The sequence below is a fragment of the Hyperolius riggenbachi genome, chromosome 1 (assembly GCF_040937935.1).
Source record: "Hyperolius riggenbachi isolate aHypRig1 chromosome 1, aHypRig1.pri, whole genome shotgun sequence".
NCBI lineage: Eukaryota > Metazoa > Chordata > Amphibia > Anura > Hyperoliidae > Hyperolius > Hyperolius riggenbachi.
In genome coordinates this window covers 338,526,282-338,553,820 of record NC_090646.1, presented here as the reverse complement: position 1 = coordinate 338,553,820, position 27,539 = coordinate 338,526,282, and the positions used below count along the sequence as shown (strand labels likewise).

Sequence of the window (27,539 nt, the reverse complement as noted above, 5' to 3'; positions counted from 1 at the left end):
GAAGAACGCCTCCGGAGCGCCCTCTAGTGGGCTTTCATGCAGCCAACTTTTAGTTGGCTGCATGAAATAGTTTTTTTTTTAATTAAAAAAAAACCCTCCCGCAGCCTCCCTGGCGATCTCAATAGAACGCCGGGGAGGTTAAAAGTTCATCAACAAAATATGGTACAACACTTGCCTGCATCTTTACATATTCCAGTTGATTCAGAAGAAGGTGAAAAACTCTTAAAAGGCTTGGGCCAATCAGCCCTGAAGAGGGGAAAAAAAAAAACCTTCCCTGGATCAACACATCTATGGATGTTCTTCAATGCAAGAAAAGCATCCAAGCAACCTTTAAACACAGACATTTAAAGGGGAACTGAAGAGAGAGGTATATGGAGGCTGTCATGTTTATTTCCTTTTAGACAATACCAGTTGCCTGGCAGCCCTGCTGATCCTCTGCCTCTAATACTATTCGCCATAGCCCCTGAACAAGCATGCAGCATATCAGGTGTTTCAGTAGTTCAGACTTATAAGTCTGATCTGACAAGACTAGCTGCATGCTTGTTTCTGGTTTTAATCAGATACTACTGCAGAGAAATAGACCAGCAGGGCTGCCAGGCAACTGGTATTGATTAAAAGGAAATAAACAGGACAGCCTCCATATACCTCTCTCTTCAGTTCCCCTTTAACTAATTATAAAAGGGAAACCATGAGCTATATATGCCAGTCTATTGGGACTATCCTACTTGAAACAGTCACAAAAGATAAAAGGGGTTTATTAATAATCAAACTTAATTCCCTTAACACCCAAGAACGTATGCCACCTAGGCTCCATGCCTTATCAGTTGATTTTTTTTTTTAGTTTTGCCTTCACTCCTTCCAACATTACACATTTAACATTGGTATGCTTTAAACAGCACAATTCTGTTTTTCTTCTAATATAGTATAATCTCGTTGAAGTAAAATGATATAGTAAAACATCGGCTATGGTAAACTAAATGTCCAGGTCATGGCCAAGGACCACTATAAGTTTATGGGAGTAATGCCTGATAAAGTAAACTCTGATTTAACAGAACTTATTATAGTAAACTTGTTTTTTGGCCCCTGCTGTATTTTGCATCCGGTTATAGTGTTAAGTGGGCGAGCACAAGCGTCATAAGTCAGAGACCCATAAGCTGTGATCGGTGGGTCAGCTGGCAGCCATGTGTAGCCTGCTCGATATCTGCACATTAGTCTGGGCCTGCATGTATTACCTCAAAAGGAACAGCCTGTGAGAACTAAGCTTCCTGTGTAAGCTGTTGCCTGCTTACTTAGAAAACTGCCTGTAATCTGCGACTTCCTTATGCATGGCTGCAACGCTACAATATTATCCAGTCTGAGCAGAAAAGTGGACAGAGGCGCGCACTAAGTACTGTACCTGCATTAAATAGTGAGACTTAGGCTTCCTGTGCAAGCTGTTGCGTAGTTATTGCATGCAAATCCCTGCATATTGAGCATTGTGCATTTTGATCTAGCTTAGAAGCGGTCTGTGCTTGCTTGCGGAAGCAGTGAAAAGAAAAAGTGACTCCCAATTATTGAATGAATTAAGATACAGTAGTATAGTATACTTTATGTGCATGAGTATAACAATTTATTATATAGTAAACTTCTAATATAGTAAACCACTTTGTCTGATACCTTGGAGTTTACTATGAAGGGATTCTACTGTTTACCAGTCTATTTAAAGAACACGTTTTATACAGCAATCACATGCAACATTTTTCCAGTCATAAATTAGATAAGGAGAAGTAACAAACACACCAAGATAGTTACCAAATAACCAACATGAATATATTGCCTTTCAGAATTGTAAATAAGTATAAAACGTCCTTACCATTCCATAAAGTAAATCCAGGGCTCGAAGCCTTATAGACTCATCCTTGTCATCCAGACACTGTAAAATAAGGTCCTTGTGAGACTGTACAGACTTTGGGTGAGTCTTCAAAATTTTGGACATAGCCAACAGTCCTAAATACTTCACTGCAAAGAGAAATAAGACTGTTAGCAACAATAAATAAAAATTGAGTAAGTGTCCAAAATGGGTATGTGCAAGAATGCACACCCTCAGACACCTACAGCTGTTTACATTACCACAGAGAGTGAGACTAGGTTCACACATACACCGGTTTCCTGTTGTGGACAGCATAGTGGATCAGATGTTCAATCCGCTTCTCCGACCATGCAATGATGTTGTCCACTGTGAGGTGTCATAGATACTATGCAAGTAGAGGCTCTACGTTACATTTACTGCAATGGAAACTATCAAAAACTGACGTGTGCATAGGTCTTATAGCTAGCATAGGATCCATCAACATGTCTGTTGCAGAGAATTGTCAGTAATCAAGCATACCGTGAACCTAGCATAATAGTTTGAATATACAGTGTAAGGGCTCGTTCACACTGAGCGTTTGCGGGTATTTTTAAGCGCTAGCGATTTCAGAAACTGCCCCCAAAAGCGCTTGTGCAATGATTTCCTATAAGAGTACTCACATGTGCTCGTTTCTATTTTACTAAAATCGCAAACGCGTTGCATGTACCATTTTCTAAGTGCTTTGGCTCAATGGAAGGTATATGGAAATTGCAAAGCATTTTGTATAACGATTTCCCGAGCGCTTCTATGAATAAATACATTTAAAGGTTAAAGAGTTAAAGGGTTAAAGCGTTAAAGAGTTCACTTCCTGATTGATGCCAGGAAGTGAAAAAAAACATTGCGGCGCAAAATCGCTTATAAAAGCACTTTTCTAAGCGCAACTCGCAGGGAAAAGCTCAAATTTAAAAAAAAAATAAAAAATCACAGTATAAATCGCTCAGCGCTTGCGATAGCACTGGTGATTTATAATGTGAACAAGGCCTAAAGGATGAGAAGTGCTCATCAGTTTCCTGAGTATTTTTGATAATAGATGCATGTAAAATAGTGGCATATCAAACAAGTGTTGACCAGAAAACAAAGGCCTTATGAAGAAGTGGCATCCAGGAGGACAAAGGAAGACAGCCAACATGTAGATCCCTCTAGGATTGAAATCTGATCAAAGAGCATGTATTATTGCCACACACTGGAAATGGATTTAAAAAATAAATAATAATAAAAAATAAATAAATAAATAAATAAATAAAGAAAGAAAGAAAAATCAATGGAACGGCGTCAGTGCAGGGATCCCCCATGTAGTGCTCCCTTGGTGCCCCTGCAGAGAGTTTTTGCAGCAGAGTGCACACTCACCTATTCGCTGGCACACCCCCTTCTGTGACCATTCCTGCTGGCCGGCTGTTTCCCGTCAGCATGTACATAGTCTTGCATCGTACATGCTGCTGAGTCACAAGTAGCCAGCGGGAATGGAGAAGGGTTGCTGCACACTGTCAATGCTCTGCAGAAGCCCTGGGGGAGTAATATTTTAGATTGGGGGAGTAATATTTTAGATTGGGGGAGAGAGGACAGAAGGGGGGGGGGGGGTGGTTGTGGGGGTTCGATTAGGGGGCATCGATCTGCAGCATTTCAATCACAATGATCAAATCTGTTGAGGAGGATCAATAAGGGTATTGGACACCTCTACAAATGTATATTTTAAAGTAGACTGTTTTAAAATTAATATCTTCATCAAAAGTAACTTACAGTTCTGGTCAGAGTCTTCAATGAGAATCCGCAATTTCTGAACACAGAGCTACAAAAGAGAAGACACAATTAGTAATTTATTTATTTTTTACTGTAAAAGCAGACTTTTAAAAAAAAAACAAAAAACGAATTTAAGGTTGAGCATTTAAAAGGGCAAGTGCACAAGCAGGAAACACAGATTCACTTACAAGCCATGCACAGTATCTCAAAAGTGAGTACACCTATCACATTTTTGTAAATTTGTTATTATAGCTTTTTTATGGGACACTTAAGATATGACACATTGATGCAATGGAAAGTTGTCAATGCACAGCTTGTATGACAATGTAAATTTGCTGTACCATCAAAATAATTTGGCGTACAGTCCTCCTCCTCCATCCCCACGCATCCTCTTGGAAGATCTAACTGCACTTGGTGTCCATCCTGGCCTACGCCTGTGGATCACAGACTTTCTTACTAACAGGACACAAGTCGTCAAGTTGGGCAATATCCACTCAGATGTAGTGACGACAAACACTGGAGCACCTCAAGGCTGTGTCCTGTTGCCACTGCCGTTTTCCCTCTACATGAACAACTGCAGATCTAAAGAGGACTCCGTTAAGGTCATCAAGTTCGCTGATGACACCACCATTGTCGGCCTGGTCACCAAGGATAACGTCCAGGAGTACTGTCAGCAGGTGGAGAGAATCTGCCAGTGGTGTAAGGAGTACAGTCTAGTGCTAAACACAACTAAAACTGTTGAACTGATCATAGACTTCAGGAAGACTGCCTCCACCCCACCTCCCATCTTTATCGACGGCATGGAGGTTGCGAGAGTACCATGCGCTCGTCTTCTGGGCACTACCATCTCCAATGACCTCAGCTGGAGAGCCAACATCACTGCTATCCAGCGGAAAGCCCAGCAGAGACTTTACTTCCTACGCCAACTGAGGAAATTTGGCATGGCCCAGGAGGTCCTAACAAGCTTCTACTCCACCACCATTGAATCGATTCTCTGCACTTCCATCTTGGTCTGGCATAACGTCGCCAACGACAGCGACAAGAGCAAACTACAGAGGGTCATCAGGACGGCGGAGAGGATTATTGGGAGCCCCCTCCCCTCACTTGCCCACCTACACAACACAAGGCTGCAATCTAGGGCACTGATGATCGCAAACGACCCTTCCCACCCAGGTAACCACTTTTTTAATCTGCTTCCATTGGGACGGAGGCTTCGGGCCATCTCAATAAGGACCGTGAGGCACATGAACGCATTCTCCCCCTCGGCTGTCAGCCTTCTAATCTCCCTCCAAATACTCCCATCAGCACTACAACCCCATCAAGGACACGATCTTAAATGCGACACCGCAGAATCTGTCCATCCCTCAAGTCTGACATTAACCCTACATAAGACAGGATCTGTGGGTGGACATGAACCACAGGATGATGTGTCATGAACGAACATTGTAAATGGTTACTGTTGTTCCTCTGCTTGATGTTCCTGCATGCTGTGAACCCTTTATGTACTGTATGTCAGTTTCTTTTTTTTGAGCTATGTTTTGTGCCAAATCCAATTCCGTGCATAACCCGGTTATGCTTGGCGAAAATAAACGATTCTGATGTCTAAACCGCTGGCAACAAGAGTGAGTACATCCCTAAGTTAACAACATTAAAATTCTGCCCAATTAAACATTTCCCTCCCAGGGATCATATTACTCATAAGTGTTATCAAGTCTCAGCTTCACATGGGGAGACGGGGTGTTAAAGTTAGTGTAATCTCTCTCACACGCTCAAATAAAAGTAGGCACACAAAATATTGAAATTGGCAAAATTATGACATTCTTTACTTGGGGGTGAACTCACTATTGTTGCCAGTGATTTAGACATTAATGGCTGTGTGTTGAGTTACTTTGATGGGACAGTAAAATTATATGGATTATACAAGCTGTACATGGACTACTTTACATTGTATCAAAGTTTCATATCTTCTGTGCTGTCCCATGAAGACTTTAAAAAAAAACCATTACAAATATGTGAGAGGTGTACTCACTTTTTTGAGATACTGTATGCTAGCTGAGTACACCATACTGTATTTACAACATAAAGGGTGGAAAGATAATGGAATTAAAAACACTATCTATTCTGGCTAATCTGTCAGAACCAAACCCAATCATTCTTTCCCTAACTTGTAACATATCAGGCCTCCATAGCCTTTAACCTTCCTGGCGGTATGATAATTTCCAGATTTTAGGGTCTAAGGTAGTGCAAGTTTTTTCACACACTTTTAGACTGCAGTGAGATCTGCCAGAGCCCTGCACTTATCTCCCTGGGATCCAGAGCTGCAATTCTCCCTCCATACTCTGGGGTGGTGCTGTACCCACAGTAAGATCACCGCCTGTCATGAAGACAAAAGTCGATCTCACCCGAGGGATCCAGTTCCTCTAACGACTGGAAGGAGAATGGCTGCCATCGTCTGGATCCCAGGGGAGGGGATTTGAAATGCCCGCTGTGTGTCAGGCTCCGCATAGACCTGCCGGCTACCCTGAATCAGGCTCGGGATTACAGCTCCTGGCTTCTTTTTCCCACCCTGAGCCTGACTCAGGGTTGCCGACAGGGAAATTAATAACATTCGCCTTGAAAAAAACATTACATAAAAGAAAGAGGGTTTTAATTCCCACAGAAAGTGAGTGAATGTACCTGAATACTGGCACTGTGATTAGGCATCCCAGAAGACAAGGATATTAAAACTGTAGGCAAATAAAGAATATACAGCAATTTAGCAAAAAACAAAGCAATTCACCTATACACACACACACACACACACACACACACACACACACACACACACTATAGCATTGTTAAAGTGGCCACACACTATACAATGGTTTTATTTCTTTTTCCAATTCAAGCATTGCTTGAATTTTTATGACTGATTGTAACATTTTAAAAATCTGCCCAATGTACCACGCACGTATGTTCAGTGTTTACTCCTTATAAAAAAAAAAAATGAAACCAATTGCTTGGGTCTGTACATCAAGAAACTGACAATATACCCTACACTGTTCAATTCTCATAAAAATGGATCAGGCGAACTAAGTTTATAAGGGCATACATATGAAAACGGCGCCGGTAGACTTGGGCGCAGGATACAGCCATTATATGGCTGAACCTGCTTCTGCACAAGTCTGGGCCGTGTTAATTACTATTCCCCCTCCAGGCCGCCATGGATAGTGGGGGAATGATATAATTCGGCTTCCAGCAATTGTTGGAGGTCGAATTATTGTGTTTTTTTAAGCAACTTCGGCTCCGTCCTCTGACGGAGGTGACGTTACAGAGCGCCGCTATAGACGGATTCCCATTATAGTCTATGGCGGCGCTGGCTGCGCACAAATCTAGCAGAGCTGAAAAGCACTGCTCCGTTATAAGATGGCTCTTTGGCCGCCATTGTGTCCCCTCTGCTCCCCCTACCTCCCTCTGCAGAGTGGTAATAAGAAGAGACTCACTGGCACCCGACGTTCCAGCGATTATGTCATTCAGCAGCGCCGTCTCCATAGCTACAGCGGGTCTCTGTGCTTGTGACCCACCACACACACAGAGAGATACCCGATGTAGCCATGGAGACAGATCTGGACGCATTGCTGCTTCTCAACGACAATCACTGGAATGTCAGGAGCCGGTGAGTCTCTTATTACCGCTCTGCAGAGGGAGGGAGGTAGTTGGCACAACACCTATAGCAGGCTGTCCTATACTGTAGCAACTAAAGCTGGCTAACCTATACCACGGCACCTATAGCTGGCTAACCTATATGGTGGCACCCATAGCTGGCTAACCTATAACTGGCAAACTTATGGTGGGGCACTTATAGCTGGCTAACCTATACCGGGGCACCCATAGTTGGCACGGGGGTGGAGGTAGCGAAGCACATCTGAATGTCTAAGGGTGTGTGTGAGGGGTGATATAGGCTATAGGCTATTAGGCCACAGACAGCTCTGCCATTAAATTCCGCTTTTGCCGACCATGCGGCTCCTAGTTATAGTTTGTAGTTTACATAACTTGCGTATCTCGGAGGGGAGGGCGAAGTGAACCCAATCCTTGGAGTCAAAACTCCAAGGATTGGGTTCACTTCGCCCTTCCCTCCGAGATACAGTAGAATCCCTTCATAGTAAACTCCAAGGTGATCTAATGCGAAGGTGGTGATATGTGGAAGCATTTATGCCTATTGTAAAGGAGTCTGTGGACATATGAAAAGGTGCAATATTAGTAGAGACTGCCTACTGCTTTATTCATAGGTGCAAGCATTTGCATAGATAAAGAAGCCTGCTCAGTGGACTGTTCCATGGGATAATTGATGAGAATATTGTATGTTCTTGTTGAGATACTATTGGAAGTTTTCAGAGTCTATTTTATGATTTATTTTATGACATTTACTGTATGTTTTTATATATAATTTTTATGGTGTATTGTGATTCATATTTAAAGAAGCTGAATAAATTGAAGTGAGATGGTACACTCAGGTGCATGAGTTGTTTTGAAATATATTGATTTGTGTTTGGTGGGGGTGCGAGTAACCCCATTTAGTCATTGCAGCCAATTTAATAGATTTATTTTTTGGTTGACAAGCGCTACAGCACTACATATATAGGCCTATAGGCTTCTGAGCTTTAAATCCGGCCCTGAATAAATGCACAGCGAGTCATCCTGTAGTGGTTAATCTTATTTAGCGCTCTACACTGCATTTCCAAATTAATAAAAAAAAAAAAAAAAAATCTTCAAATCTGATGTGAAATGTAAAAACACCACAGAAATCTACACCGCTCAATAATGCATTTGCATTATGCACTGTATTATGAGAATTCAAAAACAAGACAAAGGCTTTGTTTAAAGCTGCAGTGCAGAAAGCCAACTAACTGGCTCTAGCACAGCGCCATACGAGTGCTTGCAAAAGAAATAACCTATCTTTTACATCCAAGTTACCTTTAGATAAGTGGTTAAAGCGGATCTGAGGTGAAAAACTATAACAAGTAACTTGTCTATATATCTTATCTAAAGTTTAGATAGTTTACACAAATCTAGCTGCAAACAGCTTCAACAGAATATGATTATTTCTTCCTGTGATACACTGACTGCAGCCATGTTTGTAAACATTACACACAGGCAAGCTGATCTGCATCTCCAGCACTCAGCCTGTGGAAACCTAATTCCCCCTCCTCCTCCCCTCTTTCTCTGCCTCTGAAATCTCTGGCTACAATAGTAACACCTCCCCTCCTCCTGAAAATGCCAAGGCTCTCTGAAAAGCCGTGGGAGAGGCTTGTTTAGTTTATAGGGAATTAGAGTATTAAAACAAAAAAGTATTTGGCTTGAGGAATGCCCAATAAACAATATGAAAGGAACACAATTATGCAATGAGTACGTTTATCTCGGATCCACTTAAAGTAACAGGTCTTCCACAATCTGCATGCAGCAAAATACAACATCCAAGTCTATACTCCGCCACCTGCTTCCTTCTCAACCATGCACTCTTTGGAGGTGAGGGACTAAATTAGAGTACTGTATATTACATTATATTATGAAATGTTGCATGGGTGACACAGATGGTCTGTGAGATGCTAATAACTTCAGTTTGCATGCCAATGTCATGAGAACTGTAGGCAGCTGTATGACCCCAATTGGGCTCTGTCTCTTAAATTAAGCATTTATCATAACTTTTCCGCTTCATTGATAACAACATATCCCATTAGCCCCTTGTTGATCTCACATACCCCATACCGCTGTTATACTTCCCATTGGGCCTTGCAACAATACTAGTCTTTATACTGCTCTTTATGGGGCGGAGCTGGCTTGCCACCCTACATCTTTAAATATGCTGATAAATGTTGTAAGTTATATCATGTACGTTATATTTATCACCTTTATTGTGACCTTATCACTTATTATACGCCTGTTATGTACCGCTTGTACTATTATTCTTGAAATTTAAAACAAAATAAAAGAATCTTTAAAAAAAGAAAAAAAAAAAAAAAAGAACTGTAGGCAGCTTAGAACTGGACCAGAACAAATTGTCAGAAAGAGCATCTGATTAAACCAATTTCAAACTAGACTAAATAGCATCTCATAGGAATTATTAGGATCTCATTTATCTGTTTTCACAGGAGCAAATTGCTAACAGCTGTCAGAATAATAACCTCGGCCTCTTCCTGTTATAAGAACAAACACATTCTGCACAGCACTCTGATAAAAATTCAGGCAGCTCTCCTGCAGCATATTATATACTCTGCGTAGTGCACTCCCAATCCATTCCCTGCCTTTCCAGGAAGTTCTAATTAAAAAAGGTGTTGGTCAGAAATTCCTGGACTAATCATGGTGGATAAATATGAATACTGTACACTGCTGTGTGTTAGATGTGGCGGAAGAAATCAGTCACTAAAATTGCAGGAAACACAGCAGGTGCACAGTGGGATCTTCCACAGGGCTGCAGCACAAGTACAAATGCTGAGGCTGATGACTAGTTTTCTGGCAGCAAGCTTGTAAAGAAAGCACTGCCACTGCAGATTCCACTAATGCAATGTAACCTCATTAAAACCTTAGTGCAGCATCAGACAATCATTTCACAACTGCCAAACGACTAAAGCCTTCTTCTAGGTTAGGAAACCATTTACAAACAACATTTACCTTAGAATCTTAAATATTCTGTTACAGCCTGGAACCTCCTCCCTATTTTTCCAGGACATTGCTGCCACACCTGAAACGTCTGTTTACCATAGTAATCCCTGGTGACATAGCATACTTCTGGACATTCATCTAACTCCTACCATTCTATCCTAACAAATCCAAATTGTGTAGCTGAAGTGTGAAGGGTTTTATTTCAGTTTACAGTCTTTGAACTACACCACACCAAACAAAACTGAGCAAGTAGCCTGCTAAAGAAAACATCACCATGGTGAACTACCTCGGTACAAAATAATGCAAGGTTGTTAAAAGGCATATGCTCCATTTTAATAATATCAGTATTTATTTACAAGCAATGTGATTTGCTTATGAACGGTTGTTCTCTTATCACTATACTAACCATTTTGTAAATAGTGTGAGGTCTGATTCATGATAGGTATAATCCTGCTATAAAAGGTTCAGAGTAAAGAGGGACTTTAATGAAAATAATAAAATTTATAGATTATTAATTTATAGATTATTTAGTAAGTGTTTGCCCATTCTAAAATCTTTCCTCTCCCTGATGTACATTCTGAAATGGATCACTGGTGGTGACATCTTTAGTTCTGCCTCCGATCTGATCTGTACAGAATGCTCGTTACTGAGAGTTCTATGCACAGAGGGTGATAGTGGTTGCTTGGCAGTTGGAAAAAGACATTATTTCCAACAATCAATGAAGTTCACAGACAGCAAACTGTCAGGTCCATGGTCATGACATCACACTGTGGGAGGTGTTTCACCACAATATTATTCAATATCATGAACTATTCGAGAAAAGGTTTCTCATGAGAAAGAGGACATTGGCTACTGATTGGGATTAAGGTCAATCCTTGGTTAAAGTTCCTCTTTAAAATATGCTCCCAACTATGTTTGATATGTGAAAGGTTTGCTTGCTGTGGCATAATGAAGGAAGCAGTTTCACATAGGATTCCTTGTTACAGTGAACTAGCTTTGAAGCAAAATACTGCAGTGCTTGTAAACTCAAAGACTTCATTTTGATAGCACGGACCTTTTTGGTACCCTCTTGTGCAACAGGCTGGTAGGGGTAGGAAACTTTGAGTGTAAAGTAATTAGCATGTGTTACAATACAGTCACAGTATTGATTGGACAGGAAACATCAAATGCGGATTATTAATGATAATATTGGACAAACACCTAGGACAATAAAAATCTACATACTATACATAGCTTAAACCTGAAATAGTTTGTGTGTATATATTTGTATGTAAGGGAAGAAAGTAGGCAGAGGAAACCGGCACTGCAAAGTAGCTGATGATTTAATCTTCATTGACGTGAATAGTAACACATACAAAAACGTACATAACGTGGCTGGCTGATATATAAGGTAAAATTCAGATGTAGGTGGGGTACCTGGTGGTGCGGTGGGTGCTGGTGGTTTAAGCCTACCAGCACCCACCGCACCACCAGGTACCCCACCTACATCTGAATTTTACCTTATATACCAGCCAGCCACGTTATGTACGTTTTTGTATGTGTTACTATTCACGTCAATGAAGATTAAATCATCAGCTACTTTGCAGTGCCGGTTTCCTCCGCCTACTTTCTTTCCTGCCACTCTGTTCAGCTTATTCTATACCAGAGCACGCATCATCATGCTGAAATAGGGGCACCTTATAGACTGCCAAAGCACTCTTGCCTACAACATAGTGCCAACCCGCTTTTCTCTCCACTCTTTATATTTGTATGTAAATTGCCCACTCCCCTCAGCACCTCCTATCTCATTTAAATCCTGGGACCTAGGATGAGCATTCTCTTGCATGTCTGAAATAATTTGAGTTTGTCTCGTTTTCTTTTTTTCCTTAATGTGAAAAACACGTGAAAAACACGTGAAAAAAGGAACCGTGCCTTAGAACTACTGGACGAGCCTGACTCGCTAATTTTCCCTGGACGAGTCAGGCTACTCTATACCACTAGGGGGCTAAACTGACAATGTTGTGGTTGCACAGTGTTGAAGCCAAAATATATTTGACCGTGTTGAAGGCCTCCAGAGAAAAATGACAACTGAGGGGTGGTGGAGTGACTACTGGAGCTGGAAATGACAGCCTTGATTCACACAGTATAGGTGAAAAAGCCGTGCAAGCATTATGCTACTTGTGCAACGCATGATACCCATGTACTGCAAAATGCTTTAATTGCACAATGCGCAGGACTCTGCCGGCAGTTTTACCAGCACTGTTGCTGGGGTGGGGGAGTTTGGGAGATAAGGCACATATTAGGATGGTTAGTTGGGTGCGTTGGGGGGGGGGGGGGAGCCCCAGACTACATACACTAATATATCCATGCAAGGTTGGCAGGAATACAGACTTTGGCTAACTTTCCATCAAAGAGATTTTTACTTTTTTTTCGGAAGGAATATTTGCATTAGAAAGCATGCTAATGATAGTCAATGGGCTAGTTTCCATGTAATCCAGATTTTCTTCTGTGATGTACTGCGTGAAAAAATAAATAAAAAAATGGACAGTCTGCTACATTTTTCTGTATTGCACATTAAAAGAGAATCTGTACTCTAAAATTCTTACAATAAAAAGCATACCATTCTATTCATTAAGTTCTCCTGGGCCCCTCTGTGCTGTTTCTGCCACTCCCTGCTGCAATCCTGGCTTGTAATTGCCAGTTTTAGGCAGTGTTTACAAACAAAAGACATGGCTGCTAACCAGAGTGTGATAGGCTGAGAGAAGCTCAGTCTGACTCATACAGAGCCTGGAGGGGGCTTGGAGAGGGTGTGTATAGCTTCTATCCTATCACAAGCAGAGCAGCACATTCCTGCCTGAGTCGACAAAGGAAAGAAGATTAGATTATATAACAGATTTCACATTTTAAACATTTTAAAGATGACACGTAACCGCAAATTTCTGTCTTTTCAGAACTAGCATCACTGAACGTATTCTTATGCTAGGTACACACTATGAGATTTTCTGGCAGATTTACTGACAGATCGATTATTTTCAACATGTCCGATCTGATTTCCAATCGTTTTCCAATTGATTTCCTATTGAAGTGAACAGAAAACTGTCAGAAATCGATGAGACGTTAGAAATAATTGAGATTTTCTGGCATATTTACTGTCAGATCGATTATTTCCAACATGTCTCATCGATTTCTGACAGTTTTCCGTTCACTTCAATAGGAAATCAATTGGAAAACGATTGGAAATCAGATCGGACATGTTGAAAATAATCGATCTGTCAGTAAATCTGCCAGAAAATCTCATAGTGTGTACCTAGCATAAGAAAAATAGCATTAGATTTCAGATTTAGATTTCTATTTTCATGAATAGCAGCTGCAAACTGTATGGCAGATAAATTACTCAATAGATCTTTTACTCTTATGGTCTGTGTACCATTTCATATTCTTTGCAACAAATGAATAACTCAAAATAACACTGAAACCTCTACCTACTGCAAATCTCTATATTCATAAATGGTGGTAAAGGTGCATGATTATACTGTATTGCACTACTAATTGCAGTCAATAATTAAGTTCTCTTAAGCGCCAGTGGGTCAATGAAGGCAGGAGAATAACTAGAATGTCTCCCCCAATGCTTCACTTACCTGCGATTACAGTGTTCACACACTCATAGAGCAGAGACATTGCAGATGTGCTGTGTGGAAGAAAAAAAGCTCTTCAATCAGGTCAGATATATAGGCAATATACAGAATAGCAATTCATAGCAAATTTGTATGTAAAGGGCAAATGGAAATTTTTTTAAGGTAAACCAAAAATGTACATCTCTATACCTATACATATCAATATGCCAAATATCTGTATCATCTAGTAGGACTAATTTATCTTATAAAAAACTTCTCTGAAATCACCAAATCTGAGAAAGTCCAATTTTTCCCTTGGGCTCCAAATTTGAATTTCATATTGGGTGACCCCCTAATCGGTGAGGTGGCCCATTCAGCAAGCTACGGCATACATATCAGAAATATACTGCGCAATAAAGTCCCCCCTTTGCTCTAAGGCTCGGTACACAACTTCAATTTTGGATTGGTCAATAAATGGCCTATTTACCACCTCCATCTAGTACAGTACGAGGGTTAACATATTTGGAATGCTATGGACAGATTGTGTAGGTCAACTCTCATACTATATGGAGTTGATAAAGAAATGTAAAGCTTAATCACAGCAGTCAATTATCAGAAGTTTTGGAGCAAAAGTCTTCCAAAGGTGTGTAGTACCTATCTAAATTGTATGAACTTTACACAGGCAGTAACTGGTGAAACTACTCATACGTTTATAGATCATCACATGAATTGCAAGTCATCATTGCATCAGTGCATATGTTCAAAATAATCACAGGAAACTATTGCGGACGGGAACGCGTAGAAGGCTACGCTGGCCTGGCCTATAGGCAAACTGAAAATAGCTGGTGGAGGGGGACAGGAGGATCCGATTGTGACTGCAAGGGCACAGGACAACTGCAGGGGGATAGTAGAAGCCCCAAATGAGTAAAACTGATTTTTTATTTCAGGCTTAAGTGTCTCTAAGTAAGGACGGCAGTATTAAAATCAGTGGAACCATGCTGAAATAAACCATTTAATTACCTGTGTATGAGGTTGGTGAGAGGCTCAATAAGTTTCTTTCCCAGTCGTGGCTCCAAGGGAGTAAGTGCTCCAAACTAATCACGGCAAGCAGGAAAAGAAAATGGGATTCATTTATCAATTAGGACTTTATTGCTAAAATTATTAAAGCACAACATCAATTCAATTCAATTAAATGTTCAAGTAACTGAACTAGGATTTCAGTATAACGTGAATGGATTTCATGGGGAAAAAAAAGAGCCCTTTGTGTTTATGTAACAGGAAAATAAACCACTGAAATCTGCTGGTACAAACCGTTAATTAGTTTGTAATGACCTAAAGAAATGTAAAGATTTATCACAGCAGTCAAATATCAGGAGTTTTGTAGCGAAAGTCTGCCAAAGGTGTGTAGTGCCTATCTATACGTTTATAGATTATATATATACACGTATATATACGTTTATAGATCATCAACAAGTCATCATCGCATCGGTGCATATGTTTAACCATTTCAGCCCACAGGGATTTTTCACCTCATGCATCAGAGCATTTTTCACCTCTGATTCATTTGCCAATAACTTTATCACTACTTAACACAATTTATTGATCTATATCTTGTTTTTTTTCCGCCACTAATTAGGCTTTCTTTGGGTGGTACATTTTGCTAAGAATAATTTTTTTATACATGCATTTTAACAGGATTAAAGCGGACCCAAACCAAACATTTTTTTAATTCAAAATGTTTAGTTGCACCATTCTGACACATACAAAGATAAATAAACACACCGTCAAGCCTATGAGCATTTCAGTGCATGCTTTTCACCCTTCTCTTTTCATAACTAGGGTTATACAGGTGGCAGCCATTAGCAATTCCTCCTTTGCCGGAAACCACCTACTCCACCAGTTTGCCGAATTCTGTCCTGGCAATTTGAAAGGAAGGGAGGGGTTTCTCCAATAAATGTCAAAAATTTTATATTTGTCACCATGCAGCTGAACAAAGGATGCTATTTATTATTATAATTTAGAAAATACATTTTATTCCTGAAATCTTGTATTTTTATTTGGGTCCACTTTAACCACTTGAGGACCGCCCCCCAGCCCATGGGCGGCGGCAAAGTCCGGGCCCAAACGACCGCAATACGCCCATCGGCGGGGGCGGCATCAGCGGTGGCTGTGCGGCGATCGCGTCATCAATGACGCGATCGCCGCCGGCAATAGGCTCCGCCCACCCTACTCGGAAACCCGCCGGCCAATCAGCAGCGCCGGCGGGTTTCAAACTTGCGCGATCTGGCCAATCAGAGTGTATAATACACTTTGTTATTGTAACAAAGTGTATTATACTGGCTGCCTCCTCCGCTGATGGTCACTCGTCGTGCGACCATCAGAGAGGACGGCAGCAATGACAGTAAGCACAGCAACACACACTTTAGCCCACCCAGACCCCCCGATCGCCCACCCTAGCCCTCAGAACCCCCCCTGACCACCCCAGCACACCAGTATCTGCACCCCACCACCCACCTAAAAACCCATCAATCACTCCCTGTCACTATCTAGGGACGCTATCCCCTAGGGTAGGTCCCTAACTGCCCCCTAGGGTTCCCTGATCACCCTCCCTACCCTCAGATCCCCCCCAGACCACCCCCCTGTATACTGTATACGTTTGTATACAGCTGCCTTACCCACTGATCACCTGTCTATCACCTGCTTATCACCTGCCTATCACCCCTTGTCACCACCACCCATCAGAGCAGACCCTAAACTGTCCCTTGGGGGCACCTGATCACCCACCCAGACCCTCAGCCCCCCCCCCCCCCCCCCCTGCTGATAACCTCCCCAGTGCATTGTTTACATCTATTCTCCCCTGTAATCCCTCACTGATCTATCGTCACCCCGTGTCTGCCACCCACCAGATCAGGACCCAGTCTGCCCCGTGCGGACACCTAGTCAACCCCCCACACCCTCTGATCGCCCTCAGACCCCCCCCCCCCCCAATCACCTTTCCAGTGCATTGTAATTGATTGTGCTGTAATTGCATTTGATTGTGCTGACATTCAATTTCATTGTGCTGACATTCAATTTGATTGTGCTGTAATTGTATTTGATTGTCCCGTGATTGGCCTGTGATTGGCTTTGATTGGCCTGTGATTGGCTTTGATTGGCCTGTGATTGGCTTTGATTGGCCTGTGATTGGCTTTGATTGTCCCGTGATCGGCTTTGTCCCGCGATTGGCTTTGATTGTGCCGTGATTGGTTTGATTGGCCTGTGATTGGCTTTGATTGTCCCGTGATTGGCTTTGATTGTCCCGTGAATTGAGTGCCCTGTGATTGGCCTGCGATTGCCTTTGATTGTCCTGTGATTGTTTCTGATTGCCTCTGATTCCCCACTCACCACCACCCCCCTGTCACTATCCTAGTGATCTAAACACAGTGATCAGTGAAAACTGTCACTTTTTTAGTATCACTAGTGTTAGCAGTTAGGCCAGTTAGCTAGGCCCCTTTGTGTCAGTTAGTGCTCAGCCCACTGCACCACAGTCACTAATTAGCATCATCACTGTCGCTTATCAACATTGGTACTATATAGTATCTGTAAGTGATCATTACTGATCGCAGTCAGATCTATTAGGGTCACTAGGATCCACAAAAAAAACCGCAGTGTTTGCCCGATCAGGCCTGATCGCTCGCCTGCACTTGCGTTCAGCCCGCCCCACCGCAGTGACAATTTTTTTTCTGATCACTGCAAAAAACACTGTACAATAGCTGTGGCACTGTAAACCTCAGTTTTGATTTATTTATTTTTTATCAAAACTCAGTGACCACAGCTTTCTACCTCTCAAATACTCCCTTTTGCTAGGTAGGTGCTCTTTTTTCTGCGTAGTCTCAGAGGAATACCCCCTAAATTTAGCAGCCCACCATGGCAAGAAAGGGGTATTCTGATGATGAGGTTCTCAGGTACATGGCCCAGTCGGATGAGGACGATTGGGACGCCTCATTCGACGAATCTTCCGGGTCAGAGTTTGAACCTGAATTGAGCAGTGGCTCACTGACCGATAGGGATGACGAGGTTGAGGTCCCCGCTAAAGCAAGGCGTACCACACCCCATGTTGTTGGACCGCAGGTGGCGCAGGATCAGCCTCAAGGGCAGCAGAGTGGTGTTCGTGCTGGTCTGAGATTTCATGGTGGGGCAGGCACCAGCAGCACAACATCTCCTGGACCTAGCACCAGTACTTCCGTAAACCCTGGTGAAGTGGCGAGCACCAGCATGGAAGTTGAAACTGGTTCGGTGGCACGTGCAGTAAGATCCCAGTCGCAGCCACCAAGAAGACGGACCCGTACTACCCCTAATTTACCAGAGGTCCTGGCAAACCCAAATTGGCAATCCCCTGATTCCGCCGCACCCGTACTTCCCCCTTTCACCGCCCAGTCTGGAGTCCAGGTGGAGACAGATAATCTAGGATCGGCCCTAGACTTTTTCTATCTGTTCTTCACCCAGGATCTCTTAGACTTAATTGTGGCAGACACCAACCGTAAGGCCACACAATATATAACCGCCAATCCGGAAAAGTTCCTTGCCCAGCCTTTTCGGTGGAAACCAGTCCAAGTTTCCGAAATTAAAATTTTTTTGGGCCTTCTCCTTCACACGGGACTAGTAAAGCAGAATGTGTTGCGGTCTTATTGGTCTACGGACCCAGCACATCATGTACCCCTGTACTCTGCTGCCATGTACAGGACACGATTTGAGAACATCCTGCGCTTCCTGCACCTCAATGACAACGAAACCTGTCATCGAAGTGACCACCCTGCTTTTGACCGGCTCCACAAAATTCGACCCCTCATAGACCACCTGTCATCCAGATTTGCAGATGCTTATACCCCTGACCAGGACATCTGCGTAGACGAGTCCCTCATACGCTTTACCGGGCGCCTTCGCATCAAACAGTACATCCCAAACAAGAGCGCCCGGTATGGGGTGAAACTGTATAAGCTCTGTGAAAGGGCCACAGGCTATACATCTAATTTTAGGGTCTATGAGGGAAAAGACTCAAAATTGGAGCCGGTCGGATGCCCTGACTACCTGAGGAGCAGTGGAAAGGTTGTGTGGGACTTGGTGTCACCCTTGTTCCAGAAGGGGTACCATCTTTTTGTGGACAATTATTACACAAGTGTGGGCCTCTTTCAGCACTTAAAAATAGAAAAAATCCGATGCTGTGGCACCGTGCGGCCTAGTCGCCGGGGCTTCCCCCAACGGCTCATTACCACCAGACTTCAACGGGGGCAGAGGGCCGCCTTGTGTGCTGACGACCTGCTCGCGGTGAAATGGAAGGACAAGAGGGAGGTTTACTTCCTGTCCACCATTCACGCAGACACGACAGTTGAAATTCAACGGTGAACTGAGGTCATTGAAAAACCCCTTGTCGTCCACGAGTATAATACTAACATGGGAGGGGTGGACTTCACCGACCAGAGGTTAGCGCCCTATTTAGTTTCCCGAAAAACAAGACGCTGGTATAAAAAAGTGTCTTTTTACCTCATTCAATTGGCAATTTACAACAGCTTTGTTCTCTACAGTAAGGCTGGGAGAACTGGATCGTTTATTCAATTTAATAAACAGATCGTGATGGAACTCCTGTATCCAGGAGGTGCCGTGGCCCAACCCCAAGATGCAACTAGCCGGCTGCATGGAAGGCATTACGCCTATCCAATTCCGACTACCCCAGGTCAACGAATCCGAAGAAAACGCTGTCGTGTCTGCAGCAGGGCTGGAATAAGGCGTGACACCACTGTTTATTGTCCCACCTGTCCTGACCAGCCTGGCCTATGCCTAGGGGAGTGTTTTGAGAGGTACCACGAGCAGGTACACTATTAGAGAGTAGGGAACTCCACACACAGCGGTAGGCACACAAGGGTCTCTTAGTGCTATTTCACACTGCTGCGATGCGTTAGGGCAAAATGCCTAGCAAAAGTCACAGTTTGCAGTCCCCCCCTACGCCGGAAGTGCTTGACTTAACGCGAGTGCATGCCTACGTTACTGCGTGGCTTCTGTGGCAATATCGATCGGCCCGGAAGTCATGTTAGTCTATGGCGACGCAGTTCATTACTAGGCCGAATGCTACTCTTGTGGTATTGCCTGAAGGTCTGTTTTGGACGATACGGTGCGGCGGGCTCAACCCACCGGATATGTCAATATGCAGTGTGAAACCAAACATCGGGTTTCCAGAGACCCTAATACACAGGGCTGCCAGAAACCTCTCCTTTCACTTGGGACAAATTGCGTAATGTATTTCGCCACAACTCTGCGATTTGCACTTCGCACATTGTTCCATGGGGGAGGAGAGGTTTGTCCTCGGGAGGTAAGTTAAAAAAAACCAAAAAAAAACAGGTAAGCAAAGAAGTTAATGTTTGGTTTGCAATGTTAAGTTTTTTATTAAAAAAGTTCAAAGGTTATTAATGTTAATGAAGTAATTGCTTTGCTGCTTGCTTGTTTTTTGGGTTTTTTTGTATTTTTTTTTCTCTTTTTCCATCCAATAACCTTCCAGGTGGACCGAGCGAACGACTAACCAGCTGCAGTACTGATGGTGCATCCTGACAGAACATTGCGCGTCTGTCAGCTTACACACAAGTCGGTGCATGCAGCGCTGCAGGACGAGATTTCTCCTCCGCAGTCAAAAAGATACGTTTGCCGAGGCATATGGGCCGAGGAGTGGTGTTGGGGATTCATATGCTTTGGCAAACACTTTGTATCAAAAAAGAACTCTGGTAATGATTTGTTCATCCACATCGATCGGTGTGAATGGATAAATCAGGTTTGCCAGGGCATACGAGCTGGTGGGTTTGGATTTTTGGGGCGGCAGCTCCTATGTCCTGGCAGACGCCTTCCTCCTCTTTTTTTTTTTTTTTTTTTCAAAATTTTTTGGCAGATATTTTTTCATCCATATTGATTGATTGTTTGACGTTCATTTTTCCTTTCAGCCCACAGTGCATTACCCTTATGCCCAATATAAGGAGTATAGCAGAAACTCCTAATACTGGCCATACATGTAATGATTGCAGAGACCCTAAAATGCCAGGACAGACCCCACGAATGATGCCATTTTGGAAAGAGGACACCCAAAAGTATTCTGTGAGGTGCATGGTGAGTTCATAGAATGTTTTATTTTTTGTCACAAGTTAGCAGAAATTGTGGTTTTGTGTTTTGTCTTTTCACAAAATGTCATTTTCCGCTAACTTGTCCCCTCATGGAATACCTTAGCGTGTATTCTTTCCAAAATGGGGTCATTTGTGGGGTTTGTTAACTGTCCTGGCAAGTGGGCGGGGTGCTAAATTTTGAGCACCCCTGTAAAGCCTAAAGGTACTCATTGGACTTTGGGCCCTTTAGCGCAGTTAGGGTGCAAAAAAGTGCCACACATGTGGTATCGCCGTACTCGGGAGAAGTAGTACAATGTGTTTTGGGGTGTATTTTTACACATACCCATGCTGGGTGGGAGAAATACCTCTGTAAATGACAATCTTGATTTTTTTACACACAATTGTCCATTTACAGAGTTATTTCTCCCACCCAGCATGGGTATGTGTAAAAATACACCCCAAAACACATTGTACTACTTCTCCCGAGTACGGCGATACCACGTGTGGCACTTTTTTGCACCCTAACTGCGCTAAAGGGCCCAAAGTCCAATGAGTACCTTTAGGATTTCACAGGTCATTTTGCGGAATTTGATTTCCAGACTACTCCTCACGGTTTAGGGCCCCTAAAATGCCAGGGCAGTATAGGAACCCCACAAATGACCCCATTTTAGAAAGAAGACACCCCAAGGTATTCAGTTAGGAGTATGGTGAGTCATAGAAGTTTTTATTTTTTTGTCACAAGTTAGCGGAAATTGATTTTAATTGTTTTTTTTCGCAAAGTGTCATGTTCCGCTAACTTGTGACAAAAAATAAAATCTTCTATGAACTCACCATACTCCTAACGGAATACCTTGGGGTGTCTTCTTTCTAAAATGGGGTCATTTGTGGGGTTCCTATACTGCCCTGGCATTTTAGGGGCCCTAAACCGTGAGGAGTAGTCTGGAAATCAAATTCCGCAAAATGACCTGTGAAATCCTAAAGGTACTCATTGGACTTTGGGCGCTTTAGCGCAGTTAGGGTGCAAAAAAGTGCCACACATGTGGTATTGTCGTACTCGGGAGAAGTAGTATAATGTGTTTTGGGGTGTATTTTTACACATACCCATGCTGGGTGGGAGAAATACCTCTGTAAATGACAATCTTTTGATTTTTTTACACACAATTGTCCATTTACAGAGTTATTTCTCCCACCCAGCATGGGTATGTGTAAAAATACACCCCAAAACACATTGTACTACTTCTCCCGAGTACGGCGATACCACATGTGTGGCACTTTTTTGCACCCTAACTGCGCTAAAGGGCCCAAAGTCCAATGAGTACCTTTAGGATTTCACAGGTCATTTTGCGACATTTGGTTTCAAGACTACTCCTCATGGTTTAGGGCCCCTAAAATGCCAGGGCAGTATAGGAACCCCACAAATGACCCCATTTTAGAAAGAAGACACCCCAAGGTATTCTGTTAGGAGTATGGTAAGTTCATAGAAGATTTTATTTTTTGTCACAAGTTAGCGGAAAATGACACTTTGTGAAAAAAAATCACTTAAAATCAATTTCCGCTAACTTGTGACAAAAAATAAAATCTTCTATAAACTCACCATACTCCTAACGGAATACCTTGGGGTGTCTTCTTTCTAAAATGGGGTCATTTGTGGGGTTCCTATACTGCCCTGGCATTTTAGGGGCCCTAAACCATGAGGAGTAGTCTTGAAACCAAATGTCGCAAAATGACCTGTGAAATCCTAAAGGTACTCATTGGACTTTGGGCCCTTTAGCGCAGTTAGGGTGCAAAAAAGTGCCACACATGTGGTATCGCCGTACTCAGGAGAAGTAGTATAATGTGTTTTGTGGTGTATTTTTACACATACCCATGCTGGGTGGGAGAAATAACTCTGTAAATGGACAATTGTGTGTAAAAAAAAAAAAGAAAACATTGTCATTTACAGAGATATTTCTCCCACCCAGCATGGGTATGTGTAAAAATACACCCCAAAACACATTATAGTACTTCTACTGAGTATGGCAATACCACATGTGTGGCACTTTTTTGCAGCCTAACTGCGCTAAGGGGTCCAAAGTCCAATGAGCACCTTTAGGCTTTACAGGGGTGCTTACAATTTAGCACCCCCCAAAATGTCAGGACAGTAAACACACCCCACAAATGACCCCATTTTGGAAAGTAGACATTTCAAGGTATTCAGAGAGGGGCATGGTGAGTCCGTGGCAGATTTCATTTTTTTTTGTCGCAAGTTAGAAGAAATGGAAACTTTTTTTTTTCTCACAAAGTGTCATTTTCCGCTTACTTGTGACAAAAAATAATATCTTCTATGAACTCACTATGCCTCTCAGTGAATACTTTGGGATGTCTTCTTTCCAAAATGGGGTCATTTTGGGGGTATTTATACTATCCTGGAATTATAGCCCCTCATGAAACATGACAGGGGGTCAGAAAAGTCATAGATGCTTGAAAATGGGAAAATTCACTTTTTGCACCATAGTTTGTAAACGCTATAACTTTTACCCAAACCAATAAATATACACTGAATGGGTTTTTTTTTTATCAAAAACATGTTTGTCCACATTTTTCGCGCTGCATGTATACAGAAATTTTACTTTATTTGAAAAATGTCAGCACAGAAAGTTAAAAAAATCATTTTTTTGCCAAAATTCATGTCTTTTTTGATGAATATAATAAAAAGTAAAAATCGCAGGAGCAATCAAATAGCACCAAAAGAAAGCTTTATTAGTGACAAGAAAAGGAGCCAAAATTCATTTAGGTGGTAGGTTGTATGAGCGAGCAATAAACCGTGAAAGCTGCAGTGGTCTGAATGGAAAAAAAGTGCCTGGTCCTTAAAGAGGACTGTGGTCCTCAAGTGGTTAATAAGAAAAAATGGAAAACATTCATTTCTCAGTTTTCGTCCATTATAGCTTTAAAATAATCCACGCTACCATAATTAAAACCTATGCATTTTTATTTGCTTGTTTGTCTCGCTTATGACACTATTTGAATTTTGTCCCTATCACAATGTTTGGCACCAATATTTTATTTAGAAATAAAGGTGCATTTTTTTCCATTTTGCGTCCATCACGATTTACAAGCTTATAATTTTAAAAAAATGTTCGTAGTATATCCCCCTTCAAATGCATATTTAAAAAGTTCAGACCCTGGGGCCCTTTTTTTTTTTTTGCAATTTTTTTTTTCCATTAAAATTTTTATTTGGGTAATATTTTGGTGTGGGAAACAGTTCATTTTCTACTGTTATTATATGTGTAAATTGTAATGTAAAAAAGATGTAGATGTAGTTTTACTATTCTGCCACAAGATGGCCACCTTGAGTTTTTTTTCTCCTTGTGCTTCTCGCTAAGGCCTGGTGCACACCAGAGGAGTTTTTCTGAGCGTTTTGAGTTTTTAAATCTGCTGCTAATGTTATCCTATGTGTTTGTGCTTACTGGAGCAATTAGATATTGTAAAAAAAAAACCCATAGCATTACATTGGGAAGAGCTTTTGAAACCTCTAGCGTTTGGGCGCTAGAGGTTTCAAAAGCTCTTCCCAATGTAATGCTATGGGTTTTTTTTACAATATCTTATTGCTCCAGTAAGCACAGACACATAGGATAACATTAGCAGCAGATTTAAAAACTCAAACCGCTCAGAAAAACTCCTCTGGTGTGCACCAGGCCTAAGTGGAAGCACAAGGAGGAGGACGCGGAAAATTTATTTGCAGAAATACTGAAGCCTCTAGTAAGAGCGCTTCGTTTTTTCTGCTGGGGACATGGATCGGTGATTGGGAACCATGTTCCCGTTCACTGATCCCAAAGCTACCTGGGGACAGCACGGGGGCGCGCCCGCGATCGTGCGCCGAAGCGCGGCACCGCAGCCGCCTGAACGTGAGCATCACGTCCGGGCGGCAGAAATGGTTAAAATAATCACAAACTGTAATGATCTTACCTGCCAGCAGCTCCAACAAATCTGCAGCCAGCTCAAGAGACAGAGCTCTGCAGAGAAATGCTTCCAGCAGCATCCCCAGCTCCCCTGCGGTGGTGGCTGATCCTGCATGTTCATCCACTCTCCCCAGCCACACGCGCGCAACTCAGACAAGCTTTTATGCTCTGAGACGTTCTCTGAGATATTAGTGTTAGCTGACACGCTGTCAGCTGACACTTCCTGGCTAAGGGAATTAATAGTCAGCTGCTCTCTGTTCATTACGGTTATTGGCTGGTTTTCCTGAGGGCTGTCCTTTGATCCTTCCCTTCCTGTATTTAAGCCCTTGGGCTGCAGTGTGTCCTCACCCGTGATAGCGATCAGTTAGCTGGTTGTTGTGGGTCTTGCTAATTGTTATTACTTGGGCTTTAGCAAGTTTCTTATATATGCAGTTCTGCAAATATATATTTATCCGTTAGTTGAGCAGTTTTTTTTTTTTTTTTTAATTACTCAGTATGACCTATTGCTTTTCCTTGACCTCGTTTCTGCTTTAGCCCTTGTACTTTCAGTCATCTGATCTTCTGTGTATGACCCCTGCTAGTTCTCAACCTTGTCTCCGCCTCTGTCCTTCTGTACTTTCAGACATCTGCCTTACTGTATATGACCCAGGCCTTTTACCGATTTACCGTATCGCGTGTCAAGTAATCCATCATGATACAAACCCATATTGTTCACAGGATATTATATTAAGCGCTTGGTATGAAACACTTTGGGCCTGATGCACAAAGTAGAAGTAAAACCAGGGCTGTGGAGTCGGTACAAAAATCCACCGACTCCCGACTTCTCAGGTTAGGATTCCATTTACCTCTCCAACCGGCCGATCTTCTTTAATACTTTTAGTCACAGACTAAAACTAGTCCTTGGTAAGAGTACTCGTAGAAGACAGGAACAAAGAACATCTATCAGGCCCTAGGCAATGTGATTGTGTGTACATGTAAGAGTGATGTGCAGTACTCTGCAGGGGAATGAGGGGATTCTTCCCCTATTACACATTCTTCATGCACAATCTGAACATGGATCAGGCCCTAGGCAATGTGACTGTGGGTACATGTAAGAGTCATGTGCAGGTACACTGCAGGAGAATGAGGCTATTCTTCCTCTATTACACATTCTTCATGTACAATCTGAACCAGGTGGATTCCTTGCAGCTCTGTGGGGAGTGCATATGTTGAGTATAGTTCTACTGTGTAACAAAGTAAACCTGAGACAGGTGAAATTAAAGTTGTATACATACATGGGGCTTTCTCCAGCCCCCTTCAGGCTAATCAGTCCCTTGCTGTCCTCCTCCACCACCTGGATCTTCTGCTATGGGTCCAGGTACTTGGGCCAGTTAGGCATAGTGCGCATGCACACACTCCGCTGCTGGGAGCGCACTAAACCTTCGAAGCACTATTGTGCAGGTGCAAAATGTTCCTGGCTGAATTACTGGGACTCATAGCAGAAGATCCAGGTGGCTGAGGAGGACAGCGACTGGATTAGCCTGAAGGGGGCTAGAGGAAGCCCCAAGTATGTATAAAAACAAACAAACAAAAAAAACCAAAAACTTTTCTTTTCATCTGTCTTAAGTTCCCTTTAATTCATAGTCACGAAACAAAATTTTAACAACATATCAAATTATTTGATTTCATGGGCAAAGGGAGTGCATGCATTTGCATAAACCAGGATCAACGCAGAATGAATGATTTGCATCTCATTGACCATCTCTATTAGTGACACAGCTACACATCCGGCTTTATTCTTACAGCATAGATGTTATTTAGAGGTGTAGGTGTGTGTGTAGGTGTGTGCGTGCGCGTGCACGTGTCCTGTGTACACATCATATATACTGTACAGTCACAATCAGATATGTATATCTGACTTTAAAAATACGACTGCTTTATTGAAGCAGCAGAAGTAACTATTTCTTGAGTGGTTTATTTCATTTTTGTGGACTAAGCACATCTATTACAGTATATATAAAGGTTTTATGGAGGACTATTATCTGAAAAATAGAACATGTTATCATATTTTCTACTTAATGAGGCACTACAGCGAAAAACTGTAAAATTTAAAATATGTGCACACATATGCAAATAAGAAGTACATTTTTTTTCACAGTAAAATGAGCCATAAATTACATTTCTCGTATGTTCCTGTCTCCAAGTTCCTGTCACTTACCACTTCCTTTGACTTCACACTTTGGCCTACCCATACTGACGGCCACACTCTCGACCTAATTTTTACTACTGGCTGTTCCCTATCCAAACTAATAAACTCTTCCCTCCCACTGTCTGATCATAACTTACTCAAATTCAACATCCTTCCATCCTGTCCCTACACATCCCCACGACACACTTCTGTACACAAGTTCCGCAACATTCGCAATCTCAACCCCCAAACACCATCAACCTCTCTGCATCCTCTACATACTCTATCCTCTTTTACGGACCCTGAATTAGCAGCGGATCATTATAAAAAGCACCTTAACTTCAACCACTGATTCTGTGGCTCCCTCCACAGTCTACCGACGCCAGGCCCTTAGACAACCCTGGCTTACCGAGGAGATCAAACTACTGAAACGCCTCTCCCGGATAGCTGAACGGCGCT

General features: G+C 42.4%; 1 protein-coding gene across 3 annotated transcripts in view; it reads right to left on the bottom strand.

Annotated features, from left to right (window-relative positions):
• Positions 1-27,539, bottom strand: part of AP3D1 (adaptor related protein complex 3 subunit delta 1) — a 177,487-nt gene that overhangs the window by 84,136 nt on the left and 65,812 nt on the right. For all 3 annotated transcript variants that reach the window (XM_068233969.1, XM_068233971.1, XM_068233970.1), the window contains exons 8-12: positions 14,878-14,951; positions 13,882-13,931; positions 6,302-6,351; positions 3,626-3,674; positions 1,853-1,998 (exon numbers count right to left, since the gene is read on the bottom strand). In XM_068233969.1, coding sequence (XP_068090070.1) covers positions 1,853-1,998; positions 3,626-3,674; positions 6,302-6,351; positions 13,882-13,931; positions 14,878-14,951 — 369 coding nt within the window. The remainder of the gene's footprint in view (positions 1-1,852; positions 1,999-3,625; positions 3,675-6,301; positions 6,352-13,881; positions 13,932-14,877; positions 14,952-27,539) is intronic.